The sequence below is a fragment of the Dipodomys merriami genome, unplaced genomic scaffold (assembly GCF_024711535.1).
Source record: "Dipodomys merriami isolate MVZ:Mamm:240054 unplaced genomic scaffold, mDipMer1.0.p SCAF_3, whole genome shotgun sequence".
Classification (NCBI taxonomy): Eukaryota; Metazoa; Chordata; class Mammalia; order Rodentia; family Heteromyidae; genus Dipodomys; species Dipodomys merriami.
This window is the reverse complement of record NW_027204492.1, coordinates 56,879,838-56,894,518: the sequence shown is the minus strand read 5'-3', so window position 1 is coordinate 56,894,518 and position 14,681 is coordinate 56,879,838. Positions and strand designations below refer to the sequence as shown.

At 36.6% G+C, this 14,681-nt stretch overlaps 1 protein-coding gene across 1 annotated transcript in view; it reads right to left on the bottom strand.

Annotated features, from left to right (window-relative positions):
- Positions 1–14,681, bottom strand: part of Chm (CHM Rab escort protein) — a 190,803-nt gene that overhangs the window by 97,623 nt on the left and 78,499 nt on the right. Inside the window, exons 5-8 of the mRNA XM_070040109.1 lie at positions 9,896–10,268; positions 7,457–7,573; positions 6,819–6,939; positions 3,261–3,486 (exon numbers count right to left, since the gene is read on the bottom strand). Coding sequence (XP_069896210.1) covers positions 3,261–3,486; positions 6,819–6,939; positions 7,457–7,573; positions 9,896–10,268 — 837 coding nt within the window. The remainder of the gene's footprint in view (positions 1–3,260; positions 3,487–6,818; positions 6,940–7,456; positions 7,574–9,895; positions 10,269–14,681) is intronic.

Here is a 14,681-nt window from a genome sequence, read left to right as displayed (position 1 = left end):
GAAAGATGGGATAAAATTATATTAAGTGAAATAAGCCAAACTGAAAGAAAGATAGGTTGCATGTTTTCCTTCATTTGTGATATCAAAATTGTATCTATAAATCTACAAGTAAACACACTGGATGGTTTAAAAAATATATTGGGACATGATAAATTATACAGGTGTCTAAGCATTCACACAGTGAGATCAAAGGAGAATATTCTTAGGAGAGGAATGAAAAGGAGCAAGAGCCATGTGCATTTGACCATATAAACAATATTTACTCAAATGAACTCCAGGAAGTAGAAACGAGGTTTTTTTTTCCTTTGTTGCCATTTTCAATTTTTATTTTCATTTGTCTTGTTTGTTTATCTGTCTTTGGGAGGGTAAGGGGAGCACAAGAATGAAGGAACAAAGTGGGAACAAATGCAGCAGTGATGCTCACTAGACACTATGCTGAAAATGAGCTATAAAACTAGTGGGTGGGAGAAAACCGGAAGTGGCAATGTGACTCAAGTGGTAGAGCGCTTGCCTTGAGCTGAAAAGCTCAGGGACAGTTCCCAAGCCCAGAATTCAAACAAAAAAAAAGAAAACTTGTGGGTGGGGACCAGAGGAAAAAAATGGGAGAGAGGAAGGGATGAGATTGTCCAAAAAGAAATGTGCTATTTACCTGACTTATGTAACTATAACCTCTTTGAACATCACTTTTACAATAACAAAAAAAATGCAATAAAAAAGAAGAGCAGAGATGAAGTTTCCCAGGGTAAAGAAAAAGAAAGAAAGGAATTTAAAAATGTAGAGGGAAAAAACCTTCACCCACACATGCAAAGTGTGTTTGGCACTATTTAGTAGAGTGAGATGTAAACAAATATATCCTGAAATAAATGTATTCATTAAACATACTGTAGTAATACAGTACTAATGTTTTCATAGCTACTTCCTGTTCTACTCTGCTCAACTCAAGAATTGCAAGTATCCACTTCAAACACTAATCATCTCCAGATGAGCAGTTATTCTCCCCAGAAAATTGTGTTATCACAGTAAAAAGGTGATCTTTTAGTTCCCAAATAGTTTTTACATTATATATGTGTTAATCATTTTTATATTATTGGTAAGATTTCAGTCAGCTTCACGCTATTAATAGTTCAGTTATGGGGAGTTAGAAGAATTGACAGTAAAGTGGTTCAGGACCCATAACCACCATGTTATTCAAGGGTCAACTTATTTAACTGGAGTTTAGGTCGAAAAATGGGTAAGGGCAAGGGTGGGAAGGGATAAGCTGAATAAAATCCCCAAAACAGTAAAATACAGGAGAGTAAAATGAGCAGAAGTTAATAGCTATGAAAAAAAGGTTTAACAGAGCCAAAATAAATTTTAAAAATTCTAAAGCTGACTCTTTGAAAATATAATAGGTTATAAAATTTGCCCCAGGCTACCTGGCTAATACAGATAAAATCAAGCCATCTATCTCCACAGTCTGTGGGGATTTTCTGGTTGGGTTTTTTTGTTGTTGTTGTTTGTTATTGTTACCAGTATGAAGGGTTTAATTCAAGGTTTCTTGCTTGCTTGCACAACTAGTACTTTACCACATGAGCCTCTTCTACCACTCTAGCTGGCTTGTTTTGCTGATTGTTTTGCTTCAAGCCACAATCCTTCAGATCTCAGCCTCTTGAATAGCCAAGATCACAGGGTTGAGCCACTGGCACCTGGTCTCCATGGACTATATTTTTAACTACTATATAATACTACCTCCAAAAATAAGTATGAAAGATAAGGTTCCTATATTTATCTATATTCATCTTAGTGAAGCCCATGTATCAGAAATACAATAAGACAATATGCATGAAGCCGAAATAACTGAAAAAAGATCAGCATTAAGAATATACTTAAGCCGGGCGCTGGTGGCTCACACCTGTAATCCTAGCTACTCAGGAGGCTGAGATCTGAGGATCGCGGTTCAAACCAGCCCGGGCAGGAAAGACCGTGAGACTCCTATCTCCAATAAACCACCAGAAAACCGGAAGTGGCACTGTAGCTCAAGTGGTAGAGCGCTCGCCTTGAGCTGAAGAGCTGAGGGACAGAGCTCAGGCCCAGAGTTCAAGCCCCACGACCGACAAAAAAAAAAAAAAAAGAATATACTTAAAAACTCCTACAATTTACTAGGAAGACAACAACCCAAAAGACGAATAGGAAAATATTACAAGTCTTTCTCAGAAGAGAAACCATGAGTAGTTCAGAAACATAAGAGGATTAGTCTCATAGGTAATAAGGTATTTAAGATAAAAACACAACTCATGATAATTTTATATGAATTAATTGGACAAAAACATTTTCTCTGGTGGCAAACACACAACTATAAAAATGTTTATACACTGCTAATAGGAAGCGACTGGTACCACCTTCTAGAAAAATAACCAGCCACTGTGGCATAAAATGTCAAAATTCAAATATGTTATGACACAGAAATCTCACCCTTAGGTAAGTGTCACAAAGGAATTTTTGAACATATATATCCTGAAATATGTATATACATACACATAACACACACATCGATGATAAGAATGAAAAACTAAATCTATGTGTGTCAATCAAGAGAAAACTGGAAAAACAGATTGTGGTATATTCACAGTGGAATATTATCTATAAATTAATTTTTTTTGTCAGTCGTGGGGCCTGAACTCTGGGCCTGGGCTCTGTCCCTCAGCTCTTCAGCTCAAGGCTAGCGCTCTACCACTTGAGCCACAGTGGCACTTCTGGCTTTTTCTGCCTATATGGTGCTGAGGAATCAAACCCAGGGCTTCATGTATGCAAGGCAAGCACTTTACCACTGTCATCTTCCCAGACTCTTATAAATTAAAATTATGATAATATGTAAGGATGATGCTTTGAAACATAATATTGAATGCAAAAGTCAACTTAAGGTATCTTTGTCAAACGCATGATTAAGAAACAGAGGTGCAATCGCATAGGTAATCAAGGAACCAGGATAAAAATATAATGCAATGATATTCCATGTGAGTGTACTGACATGGATTTTTTAAATGCTGACAGATTTGTGGAGCTCTGGAAATTGTTATATTTGTCACAAAGCCAAATAGGCCAAATAGAATACATCATTTATATGAATAACTAAGCAGGCAAGTAGCTTATTCTTTTTAAAAAATAGAACGAAGTGCGTTTCCATATATTAAACCGTAAATATATCTCATTTTTGTTCTAATTGTCATGTTTTACTTAGGTATCTCCTTTAGAAAGGACCAGAAAATCTATATGAAACTTACCTACAGAAACATTGAGGAAGTTCCCCCTGGCCATATAAGGGAAACAAAAATGGAGTGTTGCCATATCGCCCAAGACAGTGAAGAAAGTTCTTGGTAGCTTTGAGACCATCAGTGGTGCTGCTGCTTGACTCTGATGACATTGCAATTGAATGCAGAACAAAATATTGCAGGTTGGGTGTTAATTTTTGAGTTTTTAAATATTGAGAAAATGTAATCTCCTCATAGCCTATAAAATAGGAAAATTATTAATTAAAATGAGAAGTAGGCTTTTATTTAAGATCCCACCACATGAAAATGATCAAGTCTGTTTAAGACTTCACAAAGGATTGTGATTGATATTATTATTATAATTTCCACAGTGACTATTGATCTCAACGGGGAAAAGAAAAGAATTTTAGCTGGGTGCTGGTGGGTCATGCCTATAATCCTAGCTACTCAGGAGGTTGAGATCTGAGGATCATGATTTGAAGCCAACCCCGGCAGGAAAATCTGTGATACTCTTATCTCCAATGAACCACAAGAAATCCAGAAGTGGCGCTGTAGCTCATGTGGTAGAGTGCTAGCCTTGAGCTAAAGAGCTCAAGGACAACGTCAAGGCCCAAAGTTCAAGCCCCACAACCAATTATATAAAAAAAAAAAAAGAATTTCACTATACTTATTGCATTGACAATACAGTTTTTAAGCCTTAAATAATGAATCTTTATTATTTTATGGATTTAAAAAAGAAAGAAAATCAGCCAGGTGCAAGTGGCTCTGGCCCATAGTAGGAGCTACTCAGGTGGCTGAGATCTGAGGATTGTGGTTTGAAGCTAGACCAAGCAGAAAAATCTGTAAGATCCTTATCTTAAATCACCGAAAAGCCAGGAGTGGAGCTGTGCTCAAGTGGTAAAACATCAACCTTGAGCAAAAAATCTCAGGGACAGTGCTCAGGGTTTAGTTCAAGCCCCATGTCTCTCTCTCTCTCTCTCTCTCTCTCTCTCTCTCTCTCTCTCTCTCTCTCTCTCTCTGTATGTCTCTCTCTAACACACACACACACACACACACAGAGAAAAAAATCTCATTTCATTTAAATTTCAATGCTGACGATTACATTTAGAAATATTAAATAAAGTAAAATGAATACTTGCTGATAAAAATGATAGAGTAGTAGATAACTTTTGGTAAACACTTCTTACTAGAACTGAGTAGAACAATGAACTATGATGAAAAAAGCAATAAAACTAATTTCAGTCAGGCTAGAGAAATTAGTTATTATGCATCAAAAATAAGGGACCCAGACAGGAGCCTGTCACCACACCTACAATGGTAGCTACTCAGGAGACTGAGACCTGGAGGATCTCGATTCAAAGGCAGCCCAGGAATAAAAGTCTGTAAAGATAACATCTCCAGTTAACCACCAAAAAGACAGGGCTGGAGGTATAATTCAAGTAAAAGAATGTCAGCTTTCAGCAAACAAACCATGTAAGAAGACAAGTCCCAAAGTACAAACACACACACACACACACACACACACACACACACACAAACACACACACACACACCCTAAAAATTAATTCCTTAAATCAAGAACAGAAAACAGTGAAACACACACACACACACACACACACACACACACACACACACACACACACACACACACACACACACACACACACACACACACACACACACACACACACACACACACACACACACACACACACACACCCTAAAAATTAATTCCTTAAATCAAGAACAGAAAACAGTGAAACTGGACAATTAGTGGCATCAAATACAACCCATGACAAAAGACAAAACTTTATGGAAATTATTTAAATAAAAATTACAAAAACTACTGAAAGGATGCAAGTTTATAGAGCCATTGAGGAGAACAATCTGGCAGTAGCCAATGGACTTAATTTTTTTTGTTACTGTTTTTTGTTGTTTGTTGGTTTTCTGGTCTTGAGTCTTGAACTCTGAGCCTGGCCACTGTCCCTGAGCTTTTGTGTTCAAGGCTAGTGTTCTATCACTTGAAACACAGCACTACTTCCAAATTTTTGTGGTTAGAGATAAGATTCTCCCAGTCTTTTCTGCCGAGGCTGGCTTCAAACTGTGATCTTAAGATCTCAGCCTCCTGAGTAGTTAGGATTATAAGCGTAGCCAACTTGGACGTGAATTTTTAAGAACAATTGTAGTTTTATTATTCCATCAAAAATTTTCATAATGGGGGTTGGGAAGGTGGCTCAGTGGTAGAGCGCACTTGCCTTGCATTCATGAGGTCCTGGGTTCGATTCCTCAGCACTACATAAGCAAAAAGAAAAAAAGCCAGAAGTGGCATTATGGCTCAAGAGGTAGAGCGCTAGCCTAGAGCTGAAGAGCTGAGGGACAGCACCCAGGCGAGGAGTTCAGGCCCCATGACCGGACCCCAAAAAAAATTTCATAATGATATTATTTTTCTTAATATCATCAACTCAATGCACTTGAAGTACATAGATCTGATGTTAAAATGTACATTCAATTTTAACAAAATCTGAACTTGGCCACCAGATCACACAATGACATGGCTCAAATCCAATATTAGAAAAAATGTCTTCTCCAAATCCACTGGTTTTCCCTATGCAACATTTACCCTTATTTTTCTTTTCTTTTCTTTTTTTTTTGGGGGGGGGGGCGGGGGCGGGTCCAGTTGTGAGGCCTGAACTCTGGGCCTGGGCACTGTCCCTCAGCTCTTCAGCTCAAGGCTAGCACTCTACTACTTGAGCCACAGTGCCACTTCTGGCTTTTTTCTTTTTGCTTATATGGTGCTGAGAATCAAATCCAGGGCCTCATGCATGCAAGGCAAGTGCTCTACCACTGAGGGACCTTCCCAGCCTATACCCTTATTTTTCTTTTAATGGTTAATCAAAATGAATAGTTCAAGATTCTAAGTAAAATCAGTCCTGAAAATGACAATCTATAAAAGGTTTTGTTATTATTGGTGAGAAAAAAGAATGTAACAACCAAAGAGGAATATTATCTATCAGAAACCAGTTGAAAACAATATTCTATAATCAAATATTAAAATTAAAATATAGTCCAGTATTTGTTTGATACTGAAGGTATGTGCACTACGGCCGCTAGCCACATATGGCTATTGAGTACTATGAAATATGCCTAGTGAGACCAAGGAATTGAACTTCTAATTTCATATATGTCTAACAAATTTAAATAGCTATATGTTCTTAATGGCTTCAACTATGAGATACTGATAAGTCAGAATATTATTTTAAAGAAAGAAGTGGCTAGCTGGGTGCTGGTGGCTCATACTTGTCATGCTAGATACTCAGGAGTCTGAGATCTATAGATCATGGTTTGAAGCCATTCCATGCAGGAAAGTTTGTGAGACTCTTATCTCCAATTAACCACTCACCAGAAAACTGGAAGTGGAGCTGTGGCTCAAAGTGGTAGAATACTATACTCAGGGACAGTATTTGGGCCCTGAGTTCAACTGACAAAAAAAGTGGCTAATCAAATAAAAGCCAATATAAATCAATTTAAAGCTCATAAAACTGGAGAACATAACTAAAAGCAAAACAATACCTTTATATTTGTCAGGATGTTCTTCATATTCCATACAAAATGTAAGAAATTTCATGAGCATTCGTTTTTCTACCATAGTAAGTTGTTTGCTATTAAAGACATCTGCTCTGGAACAAGGAACCTGGGAAACAGTATAATAATCTGTTACACAAATTGTTATAAAATTGCTTCCTAATGGTACAAATATCTCAAGTTAGTTTATCCCCTTTACATATAGGAGGATTATTATTTTCATTTTAGTCTGCCCATTTACATCACCTTCCATCAGTCCTAATAGCATCTATGTTGACTTCAGAGCTAGTTAGCTTGTAAGCTTTCTTACTTCATTCTGCCAACTTGTTCTTCATGCCATTAAAAAGTCAATGATATATCGCTCTTAACAGGGAACAAATGACAGTTCAAACCTAGCAGCCTGCCTGAAACTTTCCCAACACTAAAATCAAGCTGTGGAATAACCCATCAGAAAATTCATAATAAATTGCAAATGAGCAAATTTCACCATTTATTTTTTAAAACATCATACAAGACTAGAATCTGCTGCATTTCTAGGAAAATGTCAATTCTACTTGTTTATCCTTCCAAAATGAACTGTAATAACTTAATCCTATTCTCAGTTACATACTTGATCAATATAGTACCTGTTCTACCCGTCCTTCTCGAAATGCAAGAATCCTGGTAATATTTTTAAACTCTGCATATCGACTGACATTAGATTTGATTAGCAGATCAATTAGCAGTCCCCGAGAATACAGCAACTATACAAAGAGAAAGTATAAAAAGTAAGACCAAAAGCAAAATAATGGGCAAATGATAAATAGGAACTATTAGTTTGCTGGATTTTTAACTTATTTGTAAAAAGAACTACACATATAAATGTTATAATATGAAATAATTTACTGCATATTCACAGCTCATTTTCGGAAAATCAAAATATTTTTTAAAAATCAACAGTTTTTCTTAACTCATTTGGTTACAAAGCCTGATTAAATGATAAATAGTTCTTCTGTCAAATGTTAATTGTCTAGTTAAGAGTATCTTCTCCCATATGCTAAGATGTTAGATAATACACAGGATCTCAACATATTCATTTTATTATCTCCCCCAATTTATTTTTAAAATCTCAATGACTGGCCTGGTGCAGTGGCTTACTTCTATAATGCTAACTATTCACAAGACTGACTTCAAGACAGTTATGTTTTGAAGTCAGCCTGAGTAGAAAACTCCATGAGACTCTGTTAACCAGCAAAATGCTGGGCTGAAGGTGTAGCTCAAGTGGTAAGAGTGCCAGCCATGAGGAAGGAAACTAAGTAAGCTCAAGGCAAAAAGAAATTATAATAACTTGAATGACAGAACATACTAGCATGCAAGGGTTTTGGGATGGAAACTGCAGATCTGTGCAAGGCCATGTGCTTATAACAATAAGTCAGCTCAGAAAAAAAATCATAATGTATTTCCACTTAAAGAGTCTATTTATAAGGTTCCTTCTTGATCCTCAGTCCATGGTTGCACGAGATATGACTTTTTCAAAAAGTGAGACCTGTTATTGCTGGCATGAATGTGAGAGATTGAGTCAATCTTTCAACATCTCTCATAACTAATATTAAAGAGAAAAAACCACAAGAATTTAATCAATATTATGTAGCATGTTTTAAATTCAACCATACAGTTAAATGCAACAGATCTAGTAATTTCCTATAATCAAGACAATTTTAAGTATTGCTTATAACTAAATAAATATTAACATTTTAAACATTACATCTATAATAACTGGAGGAAATTTACTTTAACAAAGAAAAAAGGAATCTCTAAAATGAACCTAAATCATTATTTTGAGCATCCAAGTGAACAGTAAAGATTTTCTGTAAATCAATATCAGATAAGCAAATTTTCATAAGCTATATTATTTTCAATACAAACAAAATTAATGTCATTTTCAACTTTTATCTTTTTTTTTTTTTTGCAGTAGTGGGACTGGAACTCAGGGCCAGGACATTTCTGCTCAAGACAAATACTCTACCACTTTGAGCCACAGCTCCACTTTTTCTGGTAATTAACTGGAGATAATAGACTCACAGACTTTCCTGTCCAGGTTGGCTTTGAACCATGAGCCCCAGATCTCAGCCTCCTGAGTAGCTTAGATTATAAGTGTGAGCCACCAGTGCCTAGCTGACTGTCATCATTTTTCTCATCATCTTATTCCTGTGATCCTGAGATCCCAGCCTTCTGAGTAGCTAGTGTTACAGGAATGAGCCACTGGTTTCCGGCTTCAAAAAACATTTTTTGCTTAAAAAATAAGCATTTGGGGACTGGGAAGGTGGCTCAGTGGTACAGTACTTGCCTCTCATGCATGAAGCCCTGGGTTCGATTCCTCAGCACCATATAAACAGAAAAGGCCACAAGTGGTGCTGTGACTCAAGTGGTAGACCGCTAGCCATGAGCTGAAGAGCTGAGAGACAGCACCCAGGCCCAGAGTTCAAGCCCCAACCGGCCAAAAAAAAATGCATTTTTAAGGTTCAAGGATCTCTCAGTCATAATAACTGGACAATACTAATATATAAAACATAAAAATGTATTAAGATCTAATACAGCTTAAGATTTAATGCCTATTTTTAAACTAATGTACTTAAAGGATTATGGAAGAATAAAAATAAATTTCAATGAAAACTATCCCACAGTTTTATTGCTGAAGCTCAGAAACAATAAATGTGTACATTATTTAAATCTCAGCCTCTTTCTCATCACCCTCTTTCTGGTCTAAGTGATATGCCATAGCAATTTCCCAGTAGTAAGACCCTAAAAATCATTTTAGTTTAATTAAATAATAGGACTGAACTTTAATAATTAACAAGTTTTGTTTTTCTTAACATGTTAGTCCCATAATTATTAAAGGTATAGATTTGCTTAGAAATTCATTTTAGTTTGGAGAATTTCATCTTTGACTTTTCTCGATTAGTCTAAGCAGTATAATGTTATATATTTTTTATATATTTTTTTAATAAATGAACCTAGCCCGAGAACAGCTAAAAAGGCTATCTTTATACATGGCTGTGTATAAAACGGGTAAAATCAATACTTACCTTTGATACCAAATCAATATTAAATCTCCTGCCTTCTTTAATAATTTGAGAATAAGTAATTCTGTTTTTCTTTGGTTGCTCTGCTATATCCTCCACTATAGGGACATTTTCACTTATTTCCTCTTTGGAAATTTTATCATCACTATGGTTTTCTTTCTCCCCTGCCACTTGAGCATCATTTACTTCTTGGGCACTCTCTGGGTTACTGCTTGGGTTTGATTCTAGAGCCACTCCACAGCCTGCAGCATTTAATGAGTCATCTTCAGTAGGCTGGCAGACAAAAGATACAGCTTCTGTGAAGTTTGCAGATGCCACAGAGGGATGATTTTTCTGCAGTGCACCAGCTTCTTCAACATCTTCATTCGAATCCTGACTAATAAGAAATGACAGTAATAATCAGCATCATGCTTTACAGCTCTGCTATAATTATCACATTGCTTTAACTTTTCCTGGCAAATTTGATTCCTTTATCTCCTTTATAAAGTCCGGTAATTATTTTGCCATCTCTTATCTAAGCATTAAACACTCACCTGTTAAAGTTTCAGTATATGAGAGATATTTAATATTGAACCACACATTTTAAGATTAAGAAGACACATGTATATTTTTGAGAATCTGAGAGACAGAAGATTGTGTTTTAAGCTGGGCACCAGTAGCTCATGACTGTAATCCTAGCTATTCAGGAGGCTGAGATCTGAGGATCGTGGTTCAAAGCCAGCCCGGGCAGGAAAGACCCTGAGACTCCTATCTCCAATAAACCACCAGAAAACCAGAAGCGGCACTGTAGCTCAAGTGGTAGTGCGCTCACCTTGAGCTGAAGAGCTGAGGGACAGCACCCCAGGCCGAGTTCAAGCCACACGACCGACAAAAAAAAAAAAAAAAGGATTGTGTTTTAGAAGTAAATTAATAATAACATGAACCTCAGGATTAATAGAACTGAGTTCAAACACTGACTGAGGACCAGTGAGTTCTGTAAACTTGGACTAGTTACTTATTCTCTCTGAGACCTAAACTTTCAAGGTTGATCTAAAGATTAAATGAAGTAAAGAACGTGGTACAATGACTGGAGAACGTGGTACAATGACTGGAGCATAGTAAACGCTCAACAGTATTTATGTCAGATGATTAGTAGGGAGTATCTCTTGACTTGGTATTATATAACGCAGGTACCTTCCATAAAATGGGGGGGGGGAGGGGCTTCTACAAAAAGGTTAAGTTGTCCTGTCACAATCTCATATGTAAAAAGATCTTCCTGTATTCATTCCTCCTATGTATTGTTTTAGTAATGCTGTCTATTATTCCACTGGAAGCCACATTTCCAAAATTATTACTAGAAGTAACACTCTTAGCACATCACTAACTTGAGTAATAACAACTACCTCCCAGGCAGTTTGCCTGCATCATAAATTAATTCATGCTCTGCAGAATCCACTATTTTTTACTGAAATTTTGTACTCTTCAATACCTGGTCCAATAAGGACTTTGAATTTTACAGGTTGTGGGAAATAAATATTTGCTAATTGATTACTCAAAGAATTAACAGTAGTTCTTTCTTTCATCAAATCTAAACCTTACCTTCCTATAACTTGCCTCTTCCTGTCTCTAAAGCAAAGTCCCTTAACCCTACTATAAATTGTTGGTGGGAGTGTAAACTTGTTCAACCACTTTGGAAAGCAGTATGAAGGTTCCTCAAAATACTCCACATAGAGCTCCTCTATGACCCAGCAATCCCACTTTTGGGCATTTACCCAAATGATCACAAACAAGACCATACTAAAGCTACCAGAACAACTATGTTTATGGCAGCATTATTTACCATAGCTAAGATATAGAACCAATCCAGATGCCCCTCAGTAGATGAATGGATCAAGAAAATGTGGTATATATACACAATGGATTTCTATGCCTCCATAAGAAAGAATGACATTTCCCCATTTGTTGGGAAATGAAAAGACCTGGAAAAAATTATATTAAGTAAGTCAGGCCCCCCAAAAACATAGATCCCATGGTTTCCCTTATTTGCAACAACTGGTACATGTCCAGGACAAGCAGAAAAGGTCAAAAGCTATGTACATATGACCATATAAGATGATGTTAAGCAAAATGAACACCAAGGTAGGGACACAACTTTTTGTTCTTTCTTGCTATTGTTTCTAACGTATTTATAATGTACCATGTGATTTTTTGTTTCTTTGTATGTTCCTCCCCCACAGTATAACCCCTATTTTCACTGTATTTGATGTCAATGTCCTGTATCCTGTATATACGCTTCTCTAATTCAGGGAGGGGAAGAAAAAAAAACCAAAATGCTTAAATAGGGATACAGGTTGACCCACTGGAACAATGAGATATACAAGAAACTATGTTGAAAAGGAACTTTACAACTTTGGAGGGGAAGGGAGGAAGGGGGAGGGAGAAGTTGTGGAGGTGGGAGGGAAGGGATGGTAGGGGAACAACAAAAGAGGAGGCAACAAAGCTTGATAGGAAATGTACTTATTACCTTGCTCATATAACTGTAGCCTCTCTGTACAGTATTTTTACAATAAAAAACACACAAAAAATAAGGCAAAGTCCCTTGTATATTAATTTTCTGGTCTCATCTCCACCTATTTTGCAACATGGCATGTTGCAAAGTACATGTTATCAAATGTCATCTCCACCTTTTTCACCAATTTTATTTAATCACTTTTTGGGGGCTATACTTGCATTCCCCAAAATATCATAGATACAACATTCTCAAACATAACCATAAACCTACATATCCTCAAAAACTTTCATTAATCCAGTGACATCCATCACTGTTATTCCATGCATACATGACAAGCATATGCACATACCTTACATTTAACAATTCCCTTCAAATAGTTCTCTGGTTGTTCAGTTATGTATCCCTCACCCAAAAATCCAAAATCTGAACATTTAAAAATTCCAAAACAGGGCTGAGAAGGTGGCTCAGTGGTAGAGCACTTGCCTTGCATACATGAGGCCCTGGGTTCAATTCCTCAGCACCACATAAGCAGAAAAAAAAAAGCCATAAGTGGTGCTATGGCTCTAGTGGTAGCGTGCTAGCCTTGAGCTGAAGAGCTGAGGGACAGTACACAGGCCCAGAGTTCACGCCCCACGACTGGACCCAAAAATACATAAATAAATAAAAATAAAAATTCCAAAACATTTTGAGCATCTTGTCATCTTGTCATTGCCCCAAGCAAAATGTATTTTGAAGCACATTGAATTAGGGATATTCATTTATAAAATTCTATGACCAAAAAAAAAGCTCTATGACAATACTACATAATTCAAAACAATTTAAAATCTGAAGCACTTCTGTTGCCAGTAAATTCAAAGTGGGGGAGACACAGACAGAGAGGGGGAGGGGGGAGGAAATAGAGAAAGAGAGAGGAGAAAGAGAGAGAATGTGTATATGTGTTTGCTGGCATTGAGACTTGATCTCAGGGTCTCTCACTATCACTTGAGTCTGGTTTTTTGCTGGGTAATTGGAGATAAGAGTCTCTAGAAACTGTTTTCTCAACTGGCCTGGAACCTCCTTAATCCTCAGGTCTCAGACTTCTGAATAGCTAGGTCTATAGGGGTGAGTCACCTGCCCCTAACCCAGAAGGTATTCTTGGCCAACACATAGTTTAACTTCTGTACTTTCCTAAGATAAAACATTAACACCTCTTTTTGTGTGCTCTTTCCCTCTACAGACTTTATGTCTATTAAATGCTTGATGAAAAATTGGTTTGTAAAGGCTACAAAAAATGTGTGTGTTTGTTGGGGGGGGGGGGGTTCTTGTGTGCCAGTACAGGAGCTTGAACTCAGGATTTGGGCGCTGTCCCTCAGCTTTTTCTCTCAAGGATATTACTCTACCACTTAAGCCACAGCTTTTTTGGTGGTTAATTGCTGATAAAAGTCTTACGTACTTTTTCTGCCCAGGCTGAACCTTAATCCTCAGATCTCAGCTTCCTGAGTAGTTAGAATACAATTGTAAAATACTGGTACCCAGCAAAAAGATATTTTTAATATGAAACAAATTTATTTGTTGAAAACACAGCAAATTAGGCCAAAATAAAAGATGTTCTATAAATTCAAACAGTTGGGTGAAAAACTGAAATGAGTTACTGAAATTAATACAGTACATACTACAAAAAAGACAATAAAAGAGTAAAATAACATTGAGATGTCAAGAAATAGTTTCATATTTGCTATTACAATCTAATAATTTTAATGAAATCAAATGAAAAGAGGAACTGATATAATTAATGGTGAATCAAGACATCTAAACTAGGATACTACAATAGGGAAGGCACCCAAAATTTAGTCCTTACTGAATGCTTAGGAAATGGTAGGCAAGTTACTTAATATCCTCAGTCTCCCCCTAATGAAATGGTACTAAGTCCCTATGCCTTACTATGAGACTTGGAAGATAAATAAGTTGTTATAAAATGAAAACCACTTTATAATCTCTAAAAGGCTAAACAAATATAAGCTATAGAAGAAATCTAAGGTATTTCTAAATTGCCTGAAGGACAACAGACAACTCAAAACCTATGAACCTAAGGTTGTCCACATTCACACGGAAGTTCTTAGACACATAAACACATAATAGAACCACTGCCATTTACAACATTGAAAATGAAAACCAATCCTGTGAAGTGTGGTCTGTATAATTCCCACATTTCAAGTGGTGTACTAACTTTCATTACTTTGAAAAACCAATAAAACTTAAATGTGTTCCATAAGACAAGGATCAAGGGTGACAACTTTCTGTAAAAATTCTACACCTACA